Source organism: Artemia sp. Qi Xiang Cuo, chromosome 2 (assembly GCF_049724085.1).
Source record: "Artemia sp. Qi Xiang Cuo chromosome 2, ASM4972408v1, whole genome shotgun sequence".
Classification (NCBI taxonomy): domain Eukaryota; kingdom Metazoa; phylum Arthropoda; class Branchiopoda; order Anostraca; family Artemiidae; genus Artemia; species Artemia sp. Qi Xiang Cuo.
In genome coordinates this window covers 92,469,095-92,484,741 of record NC_142795.1, presented here as the reverse complement: position 1 = coordinate 92,484,741, position 15,647 = coordinate 92,469,095, and the positions used below count along the sequence as shown (strand labels likewise).

The 15,647-nt window shown below is 35.6% G+C and overlaps 1 protein-coding gene across 3 annotated transcripts in view; it reads right to left on the bottom strand.

Moving 5' to 3' along the window:
- The window catches only part of LOC148955809 (uncharacterized), a 36,953-nt gene extending 21,670 nt beyond the window's left edge, over nucleotides 1–15,283 (bottom strand). For 2 of the 3 annotated variants that reach the window (XM_089104361.1, XM_089104376.1), the window contains exons 1-3: nucleotides 15,176–15,283; nucleotides 11,421–11,701; nucleotides 2,930–3,058 (exon numbers count right to left, since the gene is read on the bottom strand). In XM_089104361.1, the coding sequence (XP_088960487.1) occupies nucleotides 2,930–3,058; nucleotides 11,421–11,684 (393 nt within the window). In that variant the 5' untranslated portion in view covers nucleotides 11,685–11,701; nucleotides 15,176–15,283. Of the gene's footprint in view, nucleotides 1–2,929; nucleotides 3,059–11,420; nucleotides 11,702–12,827; nucleotides 12,846–15,175 lie in introns of those variants that run through there. The other variant, XM_089104367.1, reaches the window with a different exon arrangement.
- Between the last annotated feature and the right edge of the window lie 364 nt (nucleotides 15,284–15,647).

The following is a 15,647-nucleotide window of genomic DNA, read 5'->3' as shown; positions in this document are numbered from 1 at the left end:
TTATCAAATAATAAAATATATAGGATTTCGTCCATCACCTTTCATTAATAATGGCCCCGATGTGCTTGCTTGTTGGCTTGTAGTTAACAATAGGCCTACTGCCTTTGAGCCACCAATTTAAAATCATGCCTTCCAAAGCATAGCTGCACCCACAGTTGACCATAAAAATAAGTGGGTCAAGCTCATCCATAGACAATATTGATTAAAGCCTTAAGGTAGGTCTGACACACTCTTTATTTGATCCATCAACATGTCCTTGAGTACTTAAAGGAAACTACAATCCAGTTTTTCAATCCGCACAAAAAAGATAGTAAATCCTATTTTTCAATCATTATTAAGTAACGGAACTGTCAGACAGCTGCTCACGATGGATCAGATCATCATCTGTGAATTTGTGAATACGCACGCTAGTAAGATTAACAAGCGTGACTTAACTGTATTTTTTTTACTTGGAAGAGTGCCTTGTAGGACGAGTAAATTCCATAAAAGAAAGGGAGATCTTGGAGCAGAGAAATCTGAATCTCGACGAGCAGAAGAAGTGCAAATTTCAAACACGTTTACTAAGCTAAAGACATTTATTTCTTCAGTACTAAAAGGGCAAATGTACATTGTAATTTTCCAATGAAAGATCTTAAGCCGAACTGGCCAGCCATAACCAAGAATAGAAAAGAGAGAATATCAACGATGAACAAACAAAGGGGAGAACGGTTCTCATCGAAGCAACTCTATTTTTTTCTATGACCTATAAGAACAGTTGCGACAATTGTAGATATTAATATTGGTTGTTTTCATTTTTTTGTTTTGGATTTTATTTGTTTTTGGTTATTTTAGTTTCTTATCTTTGTTTTATCAGCGTTGAAGACGCCTTGTTTTCATACAGACGAAACATCCGCTTCGTTTTAGTTTTTATCTTTTCTTTCCACTCGCCATACTCCCGTTTGTTTGTCCATCATTAATTGTAACCTGCGGGAGAAAGGGGAAGAAATTAAATTCCCACTCTGTTACCAAATATGATAATAAGCATAGAATTTTCCCTCTGAGATCTTTCGCAACGAATGTTATCGAAATATTATTTTGACATTCGGTTTCCTTCAAACTTTTTGAGTCTAGAAGATGTGGGATAGCTTTGAGAAGCTTTGGACGCATGCCAATTTGAAGGATAACTGATTGTCATCTAATCTCATGGAGAGAGAGAATAAAAATCTTCAATAAATATTTATAGTTCTTACAGTTATTGTAAATACTAATAAATAAGTGCTGTTAGTTGAAACAGAAATTACTAAGTAAAAGTCATTCTTTGCTTCAGCGCTGAAAATGGAAAATAAGTATTTCAGTTTTCAACAAGGGTGAAACCAGTTTGAGGAATAGAGAAGGAATTGAACTTCATAATTTCCCCCCCCCTTCCTATGACGGGGTGGTATGATAAGCATCTACTTTTTCTTATGAAGCCTACCACTAATAATTGTCTTTATCTTCTGTTTTCATCAGTCTTATTGAGCTTAGAGGATTTGGAATACCCCAATGAAGCCTTGGGATCACGAGGTTTTAAAGAGGTGACAGGTTGCAGTCCAATTTGAGCAAAGCTTAAAAATTAAACTTCGGCCATGAAGACCGAAGGGTTGAAGCAGAGGTTAGCAATACTAGTTTTGACTGTGGAGCTTGGTGCCATGTCCTTTTTTCCATTTATTGAACCTACAATAAGAGCTATGAATTGAAATAGGTTTTACTAGCTTATTTTTTGTATCAAAACTAAAAATGGCAAATAAATATTGTTGTTTAGCATAAAATCGACAATGTCATAATGTCAGCTTTCTCCAGAGGAAGTATGGTTCTGGACTGAAACTTAAAATTGGGTCTGTTATATGTAATAGTTGCTTCCCCATTATGATCATTTTTATGATTTATTCTGCATACAGATACAAACTCTTGGAAGAGGAATGAACCTCTCATTAGGGCAACCCCTCTAAAGATTCACATTTTAGCACAACTATAGCACCAATTGACACCCTTTTAAGGTAAATGTAGAAAATAAAGTCACGACATATGAAAGAGTTGATTTTTAAAATGTTTTCCCCAATTAAGTAAGCTACTTTCTAGTGAACAGTTGATTTGTGTTCTCAGAAAAAAAAACTCTAGCTTTCTGAGCTAGGAGAGTAAAATACAAAATACCTGAAAAAATATTTATATCTTTTCAGTGGCGATTACAAGTGAATAAATCATGCTAAAGTTATACATAATTGTGTTCTTTATTAATTAGTACCCCACCATGTCAAACATGGGATTCTCAATAATTTATAGCATTCTGCGAGGGTCTTTACAATTTTACGATAAAAAAGGTGGAAGTACTTAAATCAAATCACGTATTACTATTGCGTTTGAAGTTAAAGGCTTTAATAAGACTAACCAATGTTTGCATTCGATAGCATATAAAGCTGGATATGCGTTTCCAACGTTTATAAGACTAATAGTCTTAATAAGTCTTAATTTTAATAAGTTGGTTAGTCTTAATAAGACTAACCAACGTTTGCATTCAATAGCATATAAAGCTGGATATGCTTTTCCAACGTTTATAAGACTAATAGTCTTAATAAGTCTTAATTTTAATAAGTTGGTTAGTCTTAAAAAGACTAACCAACGTTTGCATTCGATAGCATATAAAGCTGGAACAGACCGACACTGAAACTTGGAATAAATTCAGGATCAAAATCAGAACTATCCTTTCGTGCACTGAGGAGAAAATCCCAGTGGCTGTGTGGAGTCGCCGTGCTGACAAAGCCTTGCAATAACTACTATTCTTTCCGGTTTTTCATATTCCACTTTTCCCTTCTCTTAATACCTCTAGGCCTCCCATTCTTTTTTTTTCTCTCTCTCTCTTGCTCTCTTTTATGCTGTCTCTTTTGATTTTTTTTTTAATAAAATTTGAACTTACTGTTGTTGTGGGAGCAGCAGTGGTGTCTGAATTTTCGGTAGTAGTCTCTGACGCATCTTCTTCTTTAGGATCATCTGCTTTGTCGTCACTGGCCTTTGCGTCATCAATTTGTTTCTCCGGCTTAGCCTCCTTAAATAAAATATAATCATAGAATTATTAAAATCAGACAGTTTGGCGTAACGAGCTGCAAATTAAGAATTAATACTACAACTATTAGTAAAAACTCACTGGAACACCAAGTTACCTAAGTACAGCAGAACTGCACAGGACGCTCCTCTACCCTAATTTATTCCTAGCTTCACTCTTTCAAGTTCCGATTTCTTTTGAATTCATAACAGCTTCCCATCCCGTTCGGGATGACCTGTTTTTCGGCTGGCCCAAGATGGACAGCCGAAAAGCACAATCTTTGACAATCTGACATCCTCCATCGTAAACCTAACCATTTTAGCATTTCTTTTAATATAGCATTAGAGAGTGAGATCGATCGACTCATGCTAATAGTAAACAAATCAGTAAATAAATGAATTTTTATAACAACATATATCAAAACCATTTGCTTTTTACGGTCACTTCGAAAAATTGATAGCCTCTTAAGTTTGAAATTACCGATTAAAAGTTGCAAGCGTAAGAAACTTTACCTAGTTTTAGAAAATGAGCAAAAATGACTAAAAAAAGTAAATAATCTTTATGAAAAATACGCCATAAAATTCAGCTATTAATGAGAACGTAATTTCAAAGTTTTGGATTTTAAACTTGAGCTTAGAAAAACTGGCTTGAAGGGAGAGGGGATACGGCCCCTCTCCATTTAAGAAAGCCCTGAATCAAAAAGTTGTCTGGACTAAACAGGATCAAACAGGCGCTTTGTCCTGCTAAAGAGCAATTTCAGCAACCTTGGCCCAAAGAGCCATTTTGGCCTAAACAGAACGCAAATGCTAAAGAGCAAAAATTCTAAAAACTATTGAAAGAATATCTATGTAGCCTCCCATTCTCAGGCGTAATGCTGGCGAGTGGTATTGCTGTCGTTTCTCATCAAAACTACACCAATACCTCGCTTTGCGTCGTTTCGTTTTGCGTTTTTTAGAAGTTGCGTCGCTTTTCAATTAGTACTAATTTTCATTGAGCGTTGTTAGTCACTTTTTATCAGATAAATGCTCTTTTTGTAAACTTATCTTCATTTTTCCTTTTACTTGTTTGGTTTTCTTTGGTTCTCTCTTAAGTAATTAAATAAAAAAAACAAGTTTTTTTAACTGAAAGTAAGGAGCGACATTAAAACTTGAAACAAACAGAAATTATTCCGTATATGAAAGGGCTGTCCCCTCGTCAACACCCCACTCTTTACGCTAAAGTTTGACTTTTTCTCACCACTCTACTTTTTAAAACAACAAAACACTTTAGCGTAAAGAGCGGGGTTTTGAAGAGGGGACAGCCCCTTTCATATACGGAATAATTTCTGTTCGTTTTAATGTCACTCCTTACTTTCAGTTAAAATAATTCGTTTTTTTTCATTCAATTTCTGAATATTTTTGAATTAATGCAGGTTTTGATTTTGGCATGAATAATTAAAATGAAATTTGCATATTATTTTACTTTTTTTAACTAATAATAACCTTATAATAACCTAAACTTTGATTTTTGTTCTATTTATTTAGGAGTGACTCCGGAATCACAAAGGTTGTTTAATAGAATAATAAGCTCTTTTAAAAGTTAGAAAAACCTTAGTGTAAGAGTGAGCTATTTAGGAGAGGCAACCCCCCTTATATACGTAATATTTTCTGTTCGTTTTATGTTTTAATGTTAAGTGGACTTTGTAAATAGCTGATTTACACTACAAAAATCATGCCTAATCAACAAAGTTGAGTATAATTTCTTGCTTTGGTTTGAATATCAAAAGCACAGTTTAGAAAACAGATAGAACATTTTTAGAGAATTTAAAATCGTGAGGAGCTTATGAAAACAATCCAAGTGTATAGGGTGCACATAGAAGCACATTCATGAACTAGCCGAGAGGGTGAGAGATTATGCCTTCTAGTTGTTATGTACGCCAGCAGATTTGGCATCCCAGTATTACCACTGCCATTTAAGGTGTATTTTCACGAGATGCGTCACTTTTTGAGATGTTGCACCTTCTGCACAATTTCGCTCAAAAAATGGCTCCTTCAGTGTGTTTTCACTTTGTGGCCACACTATCTTATACTAGGCATCTGGTGACTTTGTAATGGCTCCTTCAGTGTGTTTTCACTTTGTGGCCACACTATCAAACAGTTCGTGGTAACGAACTGTAAGTAAGGAGCGACCCGGCTCAATGGTAACCGAAACTCTAGAAAACGGGTTTTTGATACCAATAGATATATAAAAAGAATCAGATTTTAATGTTTATTTCAAATATATAATTTTCATCAAGTTTAGTGCTACCCATCAAAAGTTACGCGCCTGAGAAAATTTGGCTGATTTCCAAAAAAAGGGGGAAACGCCCCCTAAGTTATAGAACCTTAATAAAAATCACACCATCATATTCAGCGTATCAGAGAACCTAACTGTCGAGGTTTCAATCTCCTATCTACAAAATTGTGGAATTTGGTATTTTTTGCCAGAAAAAAGATCACGGATTCGTGCTTATTTGTTTGTTTTGTTGTTTTTTTTCCCAGGGGTGATCGCATCGACCCAGTGGTCCTAGAATATCGTGGAAGGGCTCATTGGAACGGAAATTAAAAGTTCTAGTGCCCTTTTTAAGTGACCAAAAAAAATGGAGGGCAACTAGGCCCCCTCCCACGCTTATTTTTTTCCCAAAGTCACCTGATCAAAATTTTGAGATTCCATTTTGTTCAGCATGGTCGAAAATATGATAAATATGTCTTTTAGGATGACTTAATCCCCCGAAGTTCCCAGAGGGAGGGCTAAAAGTTATGAACTTTACCCAATGTTAACATATAGTATTGGTTATTGGGAAGTATGCAGAAGTTTTCAGGAGGTTTTTTTTTTTCTCGTAGTGGGAGGGAAGGGTGGGTCGGTGGTTATGTTGGAGGATCTGTTAATGAAGGAAGTTTTCATGGGGGAAGGAAATTGCCATGAAGGGGGCTCCGGACTTGCCAGCATTATTTATTGGTTATTGGGAAGTATACAACCATTTTCAGGAAGGATTTTTTCTGGACGGGGGGGCTAGAGGAAGGGGTTACTCTGGAGAATCTTTCCGTGGAGAAAGTTTCTTTGGGGTAAGGGAAATTTCTATGAAGGGGGCGCCGGATTTCCAAGAATAATTTAAAAAACGATCAGAAATTAAATAAAAAAAAAACAAGTTTTTTCAACTGAAATGTGAGAAGGAATATTAGAACTTAAAACGAGCATAAATTATAAAGTATGTGAGGGGGTTCTCCCCCAAGTCAATGCCTCGCTCTTTAAGCTACAGTTTTTTTAGTTCTTTCAAAAGAGCTATCTATTATAATTAAACGGCCTTTGTGATTCAGGGGTTTGTGAATCAAATTTTTTTTAACTTGTAACGTAAAGAGCGTGGTATTGACTAAGGGGAGAACCCCCTCATATGCGTAATAACATATACGTAATAAAAAAAAACAATAAAAAAACAAGCGATACGGCTCAATATTAATCGAAACTTTTAAAAACTGAGTTTTGATGTCAATAAATGTATCAAAAGAATTTAATTATAATTCTGAATATAAATATATAAATTTTGTTAAGTTTAGTATTACTCATCAAAGGCTACAAGCCTGGGAAAATTTACTCGATTTTTTAAAGTGGGGGGAAACATCCCCTACAAGTGAAAGAATTTTAATGAAAATCACGCCGTCAGATTCAGCATATCAGAAAACCCTAGTACATGGGTTTCAAGCTTATATCTGCAAAAATCTGCAACTTTGTATTTTTTGCCAGAAGAAAAATACACGAATATAGAAGTTAGTTACGTAAGTTAATTTGTAAAGACACCCATTTAGCAAAAGAAAAGTAAAATTTTTATGCAAATAAAAGCTGCATTAACTAAAAAACGATCAGAAATTAAATAAAAAAAAACAAGTTTTTTAAACTGAAAGTAAGGAGCGACATTAAAACTTAAGATAAACAGAAATTATTCCGTATATGAAAGGGGTTGTCCCTTCCTCAACGCCTCGCTCTTTAAGCTAAAGTTTGACTCTGTCTCACAACTTTATTTTTTTAAACAATAAAAAAACTTTAGCGTAAAGACCGAGGCGTTGAGGAGGGGACAGCCCCTTTCATATACGGAATAATTTCTGTTCGTTTTAAGTTTTAAAGTCTCTCCTTACTTTCAGTTTAAAAAACTTGTTTTTTTTATTTAATCTTATACTAGGCATCTGGTGACTTTGCAATGGCTCCTTCAGTGTGTTTTCACGTTGTGGCCACACTATCTAATACCAGGCATCTGGTAACTTTGACCAGTATACCCTGTGATCCCTGCTGATGTGAGCTAGGAGCAGTGCCTTTGATTGGGCTCTATTTTCAGCTAAAAAGAATAAGCTCTCATACTTCATACCTGTTCTGCGATTCACAGATTGGCTTAGGAGCAGAATACCCGGAACCATAAATAGACACAAAAAGACCATAATGGAGGGGTCTATTTTTTTTTTTTATAAAAAACAGTCATGGAAAATTTTGTGCCGTTCTTCATATTTCCATAGAGCTAAACAGGGGTGATCTCAATCTGTCCATGAACGAAACAGCTCACTGAACTATTAATTTCTCTTCTCTTTCTATTTTAGAAAGAGAAGAATTTCTCTTCTCTTCTCTTTAGAACTATCAATTTCTCTTATGATTATTAAAATACTGTAAATCACATGATAAGAGTTTCATGCAATTTGACTTGAAACAAAGAAATGAGGTGTATTTTTCATACGATAGAATAATATGACGGTATAGCTTATGGAAAGTTTATCCTTTCCCAGAATGGACAACAATGAATATTCATGATCAGCTATAGCATGAGAGGACAAAAGAGATTTAAATAAACAGCTTTCTCTTATTACAAGTAGGTCAAATGTGACAAATCAAGCAGTTTATTTAAGCTCACAAATTATCCATTCCTTCTCAGGCAGCTTCATATCTTCATTGTTCAGCTTATTGTGTATGTGAAGCGTATAAGAGTGGAAGCTGGGATAAGGGTTAAAAGAAAAAACACCGGCTATCTTGCGATTTCACCACTTTTTTCTAGCCTACTTTTAACTACTGTTCATTTTCCTTTAATGCACACTAAAATGTTGGAGAGGATAAGAAACAGCAGAATTCAGCCATCACCAGGCCTGCTAGCCTCCCAAGATTTCCCTGAACTATTCCAGAGCTACCTTGTCTGGACTGGAAAAATTTCAGCTTTACGCAATGTCATTTGTCCAATTTTGTGGAAATGCTGAAAATAACCCTGCCTTTCTATAAGAACAGAATAAGAAATGGATCATAAAGGGAAATTTAGAAGACAAATTACTCGAATGAGAGGTTCTGAGATAGGTCATCAGTTCAGTCATGGACTGATTCATAGGGTAGGAAGATACATCAATAGGTTGGAAGGGGGGAATTTAAAACCTTCTGTTTGATATTAACTTTATACTCATTTCTATGATAGATGTGCAAGACAATTTTCCCGTATCTTCTTTCTTATTCTTCATGGTTATAAAGTTGAATATAAAAAGATCAGAACGTGGGCAAAGGCTGAGAAGCCAAAGAGTGAATCGAAGGGATATATGCTACTTTACGATTGCCGGTCTGTAATTTGTTTGATTTTAAATGGTTTAAAAGACGCCCACCATTGTGCGCCTTATGCAACCGAAGGCCAACAAGAGTTGCAATAGGACTCAATGGCTTAACAAATAAATTGGCAAAAAAAAACTTCAGTAACTTGAACCGTGTTTCCTTGGAATAATGAAAAAGCTTACATACATTTGTGGGAAGACCGACTTCCCGCACACCGAAGCAAGCCTCGGAGCTGCACCAAGCATGATAGAACTGTGCCAAGCATGGCGGAACGGTGCCAAGCGTGCCGAATCTGTGGTGGAACTGTGCCAAGCGGGGCGGAACTGTTTTCCACTACACTTAGCGCAGTTCCGCCATTGGCACTTTTGGCATGGGCCACCATATATACATGATTTCTGAGAGTCGTTAACCTCTCAGAAATAAATAAACCTAACCTAGAACCTAACCTAACCCAAAATAGCAATTAAATATCTAATTAAAATATAGCTACAATGTAGTTTTCTACCGAGCCGAGCTAATTGTCTGGTATAAAGACCGTAAAAATCGGTTATTGTCTGATCTTCGCGATTCAAATTCTCGAGTGTGTACTAGTTAATAAGGAAGTATGATAGAACTGTGCCAAGCGTGCCGAATCTGTGCTGGAACTGTGCCAAGCGGGGTGGAACTGTATTCCACTGCACTTAGCGCAGTTTCGCTATGCTTGGCACTCTTGGCACGGGCCATCTGATATACATGATTTCTGAAAGCCGTTCGCCTCTCAGAAATAACCTCAACCTAACCTAAACCAAAATACCAATTAAATATCTAATTAAAATATAGCTACAATGTAGTTTTCTGACCGAGCTAATATGGTATAAAAACAGTAAAAATCGGTTATTATCTGATCTTCGCGATCCAAATTCTCGAGTGTGTGCTAGTTAATAAGGAAGTACCAAAGGTAATTTCTGATTTATTGCAGCTTTAGCGGCTAGTTAAAAAAATGAAGCGATATATGTGATTTCATTAAATGACATAGAAGGATAATGGATACTAATGTGCAGGATTTCTCTTTATAATTTCTTAAACTGAGCCATAAACTGTATGAAACGAAAGAGCTAACACGCACCTGTCCGAAGAGCAATTTCTAGCTTCAGTTCTCAATCAACTTCATTTATTACAACTTCAAGCTCTTCGAAACCGTATCTAGGACTTTTATAGTTCACGGTGAAACTTAATAGATATTGCTACACCAAATTTGCAGTGTCACTACAAATGACAATTATATTTAACAAAACCGACAGATATTCATGCCCAAAGTGAAAGTTTTGTTTCCATTGTTGTATTATGAGTTTCAATATGACACCATAGTTGTCTAATAATAATAACACCCATGATTAATTTCATTTCATTAGAAAGGATGGGTTCGAGTTGAGACGATTAAAATTCGAGCCAAATTTGACTTGAGCGGAACTAGAGAATCTTGTTTTAGCTTAAATGAGTTTTAGTGAACTTGGATCCTACTTTTATCACAAAATCACTAAATTATGGAGTCTGGGTCACATCGTTTTTTATCAGTTGACGGTTTACATCGACTACAGTTTACATCGACAACAGGTTACATCAACTACAGTTTACATCGATTACAGTTTACAACGATTATAGTTTACATCGGTGGCTCCCAGCTGATTTTGGGCCATGTCCCACCAAGACATTTCTAAAATCCTGAGGCCCCCCTCGTGATATTTATATTTTGTTGTTCAAAATCTTACGTCTATTCACTTGAAGGAAACTTAAAAACCTATTAACTTGGTATCATTTTTTGGGTCGTCCTCTGGGCATATTTTATACTAAAGAAAAATGTTGTCTGAATATAACACCTTTTATAAGATGTATGACGTCAGTGCTTTATTTTTTTTTTTTTTTTGCTCTTTAAATGCATTTGGATATGACGTCATTCACATGAAATTTTTTTGTTTCAAAATAAAGGCTCTGAAGTATAGTCAGCCGAAGGGTGCCGAACAGAAATATTGTCTGAATATAACACCTTTTATAAAATGTATGACGTCAGTGCTATATTGTATCTTTTTTGCTTTTTAAATGCATATGAATGTGACGTCATTCACAGAATTTTTTTTTCAAAATAAAGGCTCTGAAGTATAGTCAGCCGAAGGGTGCACCAAAACATTGCCATACCCCACTGGTGGCGCATGCGCCCCACGTTGGTAATCACGGGTTTACATAGATTTATAGTGGACATAACACTCATTATTTTGGTGAATTTTTATGGGGAAAAGTTTCAGAGCTTCAAATGTTTCTAGAGTCTTAAATGTGGAGGGATTTTTTCTGGTATGAAAAATATAAGAAATATGGGAAACAATTAGATATTAGAAAATTCTTGTTCAAAACAAGTGGTCCAAGTTGACCAAACCATATTGGTAAACCCTATGAATCGAATAATATAATGTATAGAAAACAAAAGCTAACTAAGATAGCCCAATATGCTCCTGAAGCTATATTAGATTTTTGTGAGTAAAATAATGTCTTGGCAACAAGGAAATAAACTATAAGAGCACAAAAAAGGGCGTATCTTGGAATTGTGTTCGGAGTGTGGGGTTATAAAATTCTGTTTTGAACAAATTGAAAAATTTGTATATATGTTAGGTTACGTTTTTACCAGTCGGACGAAAATTTCGGGGGAGAGGGGTTTAAACCCCGTAATCCTCTGGAAATGGCCTTGAGCACAACATAAATTCAAATTCTAAAATGGCATTAAGGCTCATAAAACTTAACTGTTAATACAGACCTTAGTTACTTCTTTTTTTACATCCTTTGTTTTATCTGCAACTTTTGTTTCCTCCTTAATAACTGGTGTTATTTCATTTTTTGAGTCATCAATTTCGACATCCTTCTTGATAACTTTTACTGCTTCCTTTTTCAAATCTGTTTTTGCATCTTCCACCTTTTTAGTTTCATCCGCAACTTTTTTGGTAGCCTCTGGCTTCTCCTCAGCGGGGCGAGAAGCTACTAAAGCGATCAATAAGCAAAATGCCAACGTCTTTATCATCATATTTGCTGCCTTTTTACCTGCAAAAATGAAGAAAAGCAATTACTTTATTTGAGATAACAGTGTGGTCCCTTTCTCTGTCTCTCTCATTCACCTTTTATTTGTCTGATCTAGATTTATCTGGTCCTTTGTAATTTTATTAAAGAGGATTGAATAGCTTAGAAATCATTCTGTGAGCCTCAATGTCGGTTGACCGTCTCAAAGACAAAGGGTCCGTTAGTGAATTCTCCCAGGGGACTATTTATAATTGAAAGCTGCTGAGAGTCTGTGTTTAGATCGAAAATACAGTGATGCTGTATCAGCAAGGTTTTCAGTTAAAGTGGGTAGCACAACATGGAACTCAAAAAGCTGCAAAGTTGATCAAGTGACATTTTTTTTTGCTAATTTTGGTGTTTTCTTTGCGGGCATGCTTTAATATTTTAGGGACTGCCCTTTCTTGAACTTTTAAAATGAAAATTCTGCTCCGTTTATTCCAAAAAAGATGACGCTTTCTAGTGATATAAATTTCTTTAAAACTAAATACCCTCTGGCGTATCTCTGGCACAAAACAGAAATTTTCTGGGAGAGTGGGTGTTGGCTTTAATTCTGTCATTTATTCAAACCTCTTACCCGAGCTGTACAAGCGGTGGCAAGACCACCCAATCAATTTTAAACGGTTTGGCCGCAAAAACTAAAAAAGTTTAGGTTTTTTTTTGTTAAACAGAAAAACTGGTTTCATGCCTACAAAGACAAATGACTTGCCACAGAACGCATTAGACTTGTATAATTTGGGCTATATATTTACACATATGAAGGGGTTGGGGGTTAGATCAGGTTAGGTTATGTTGGGTTAGTTTAAGTTAGATTAATTTACCCCCGCCCCCTTAATATGCAAATTCATACACCCAAATTATATCATTTTATAAACTAAGCATTGTATAAACTAAAGTATTTCATTATGATTATTTAAATTCGCTTTTCGAGGATGTTCTGTTTAACAGACAAGTACTAAAGTTTATAATGAACGAGATACGATGTTCCTTTAAGGTATCGAATCCCCTTAATGTTTACCAAAGTTGGTATTCAAGGATTTCTAAGCTTATGGGTTACACGTTTCGAATAATATTGTAAAATAGTTCGAAATAAAAAAAAAAATGAGTAGTTTACATGTTTTACAAATGTTGCTAAAGTTGCTATTAAGGTTTCTTAAGCCAATTGATTACATAACAAGTAACTGAAATGAATTAATAAACGCAATACATTTTATACGGTAAAAAGATAAATATATGAACATATATAAACTAACAATCAGCACAGCACATTCGGCAAGCATAATTGACCCTAGGATATGCATATAGCCACAAACAACCATATGGCTTTAATTCAGTAATTAAAGATAATTTACTAAAATAATTGGGTAGAAGCTCAGGTTAGAATCTTAGGTTCAGCTCTCATACCAATAGCGACGTTTTAAACTATTATGTTTAATTCGCATTTTGATTGCAAGTCAGAGAATAATACTGTTATGAGGAAGCTAAAATCAAAACACAAGAAGTAGTTATTTCCAAAATCATGTCTGATTTTCACCAAAGTGAAAGTAACCATGACTGCCCCTGACTACAACTTGTATCACAACTCGTATCACAACTCCCGTTTTGGGTATTAGTTTCCGTTCCCGACCGGAACTATCCGACGGTTACTCTCGATCACCACGACCATTACTAGAACGTTTCTACAGAGAATTAAAGACATAAAAGTCTCATTTACATGAGAAAAGAGAGCAAAGGGTTAATTATAAAACAATCAGCAATTATCCTGTACAAGAAAGGGGTTGCCACCCAGTAAGATCTACACTCTTTATATTAAAGTTTAACTTCAATATTAACTATTGAAAATATCCTCAATATCTATCTTTTCAAACTTTAAAGAGTGAGGGCTTAGGAGGAGGAGAATTCCTTCCCTTCCCTAAGCCCGATTCAAGCTATCCTAAATACGGTGAAAGCTTCCGTTTCCCTCAACACTTTGATTTTGACGCTAAATTTGAAGTTTTGCAAAACAGAAAATGTTTCATAAATTATAGTCACTCTTGGAAATAGTACACTCCCAAAAAACATTCAAGCGGGGGAGAAGGTTGGAAATGTCAAAACTTATTTTTTACATCATAATTTATCGGATCACAAAAAAGTCTTCTCCTGATAGCCCACGACCATTAGATCGGTGTGTCACCTCTTGTAAAAAAAAAAGAATATCCCTGAATGATGGTCTTCTAAAAAATGCACCATTTCTTATTTCTAAGCATGAAATCTTGTAAATTCTTACTTAGGGTTCTCGGACATGCTGAATTGGATGGTTTAATTTTCATACAGATCCCCCCCCCTTATTGGTAGTTTTCTTCCTTTTCTTAATTTACACATTTTCTTTTACTAATAAGTGTTAACTACAAAAGGAAAAACTTGGTGAAAAAGGAAAGTAATATATTTTTTGGCTGAGGCATATTACCACTTTAAAAAGGGAATAAAACTTGTCCGCAAATTCTCAGTAATGGCAGAAATTGTGCAATAAAATCTTTCTTTTGAAGAGGCTACTTGGAGAAAGCAGGAACGTAAAGTTTATAGAAAATAAACTTGTTTTGAAGGCTAGTTGACAGACTTTACAACTCCAAGAATCCTGCACGAAGGATCCCCCTGAGAAGGGAAAAATGTGACAAAATGAGTGATTCCACTATGTGCCCCATTAAAAATGCTTTTCAAATATAATGGTTGATATCGCAACAAATGTGACTACTCCTTCCACCCTAATGGGGCAGGATATAGCCCTTGCAAAACCCGGAGAATCGTGGAGTTAAATAGAAATAATCCTAAGACTGCAATTCATAGGAATTATTTGCATATTATTGCCTTATAACAAGTGCTTTCACGTTAATATTTGCGTTTGACTTAGAGCTTTATGGTTTGGCTTTCCCCCCTATTAGTCCCAATAGAGGAAAGGAGGTTGGGGTGTAATTGTTGGGGGAGGGAGCAATTTGTATTTGGCTTAGAGCTTGATCTAGTCCAAACAGGGGGAAGAAGGCTGGGGTGCAAATGTGGTATCTAACATTATATTTTGAAACATGAATATATTTTGAGAAACTTGAATATATTTTGAAAACGTGATAAGTTGAATATATTTTTTTCTAGTTCTTGAAATGGAGATGAGTTTGACATAAAGAAAACATTTATGAAAATTTATTTGTCAATTTACCAATGAGACCAAATTGCTTGTTTCAAATATAGATATATAAATTAACCGTACAGGTTTAAATTAACCCCTTTCCCTTGTGTCTTTCAGAGCGTTCACACGTGCAGTTTTAACGTTATACCACTTTTGCATAATCCTGTGAAAGCACTTGTGAACAGATTCAGTTGAATTGTTAAGTTATTTCAAAAGAAGATACCAGACCAAGAATCATACCCCACCAGGAAAAAAAAAATCCCGTTCAAGACAGTGAACACTAACCGTAAGAAGGTACCACTCACCGAAATAGCTGTAAAGACGTTAGATGCACTTGACTTACTGACGAAGATCAAAATTACCAATTTGCGGGTAGGTAAATAGCTAAAGTTGAATCACAAGTTTCACTGGAACACTACCTTAGGCTTTTCATAACACAAAAACCGCTAGGAAGCCATGATAAGGGACTACTTGCTTCTTGATCATTTGCAGCCTCCATATTTTACAGGAGCACTAATTAGGGAGGATGATAGGGGTAGCCAATAGCTCCCCTAGGTTTTTGAAAAAGTCTTTTTGTTATTATCATTCAAAACTACTACTACCACCGCAGCGCCAAGCCGCCTGAGGGCAACACAGCCACGCAATTCCCATTTCCTTTAAATCTTTCTTTATGACGTCCTCCCACCAGACAAGGACGACCTGCTTTCCGTTTATCCCTAGACGGTTGGCGCCTCCTTCATATCAATATCCCTTCCCCCATGAAAACTTCCTTCATAG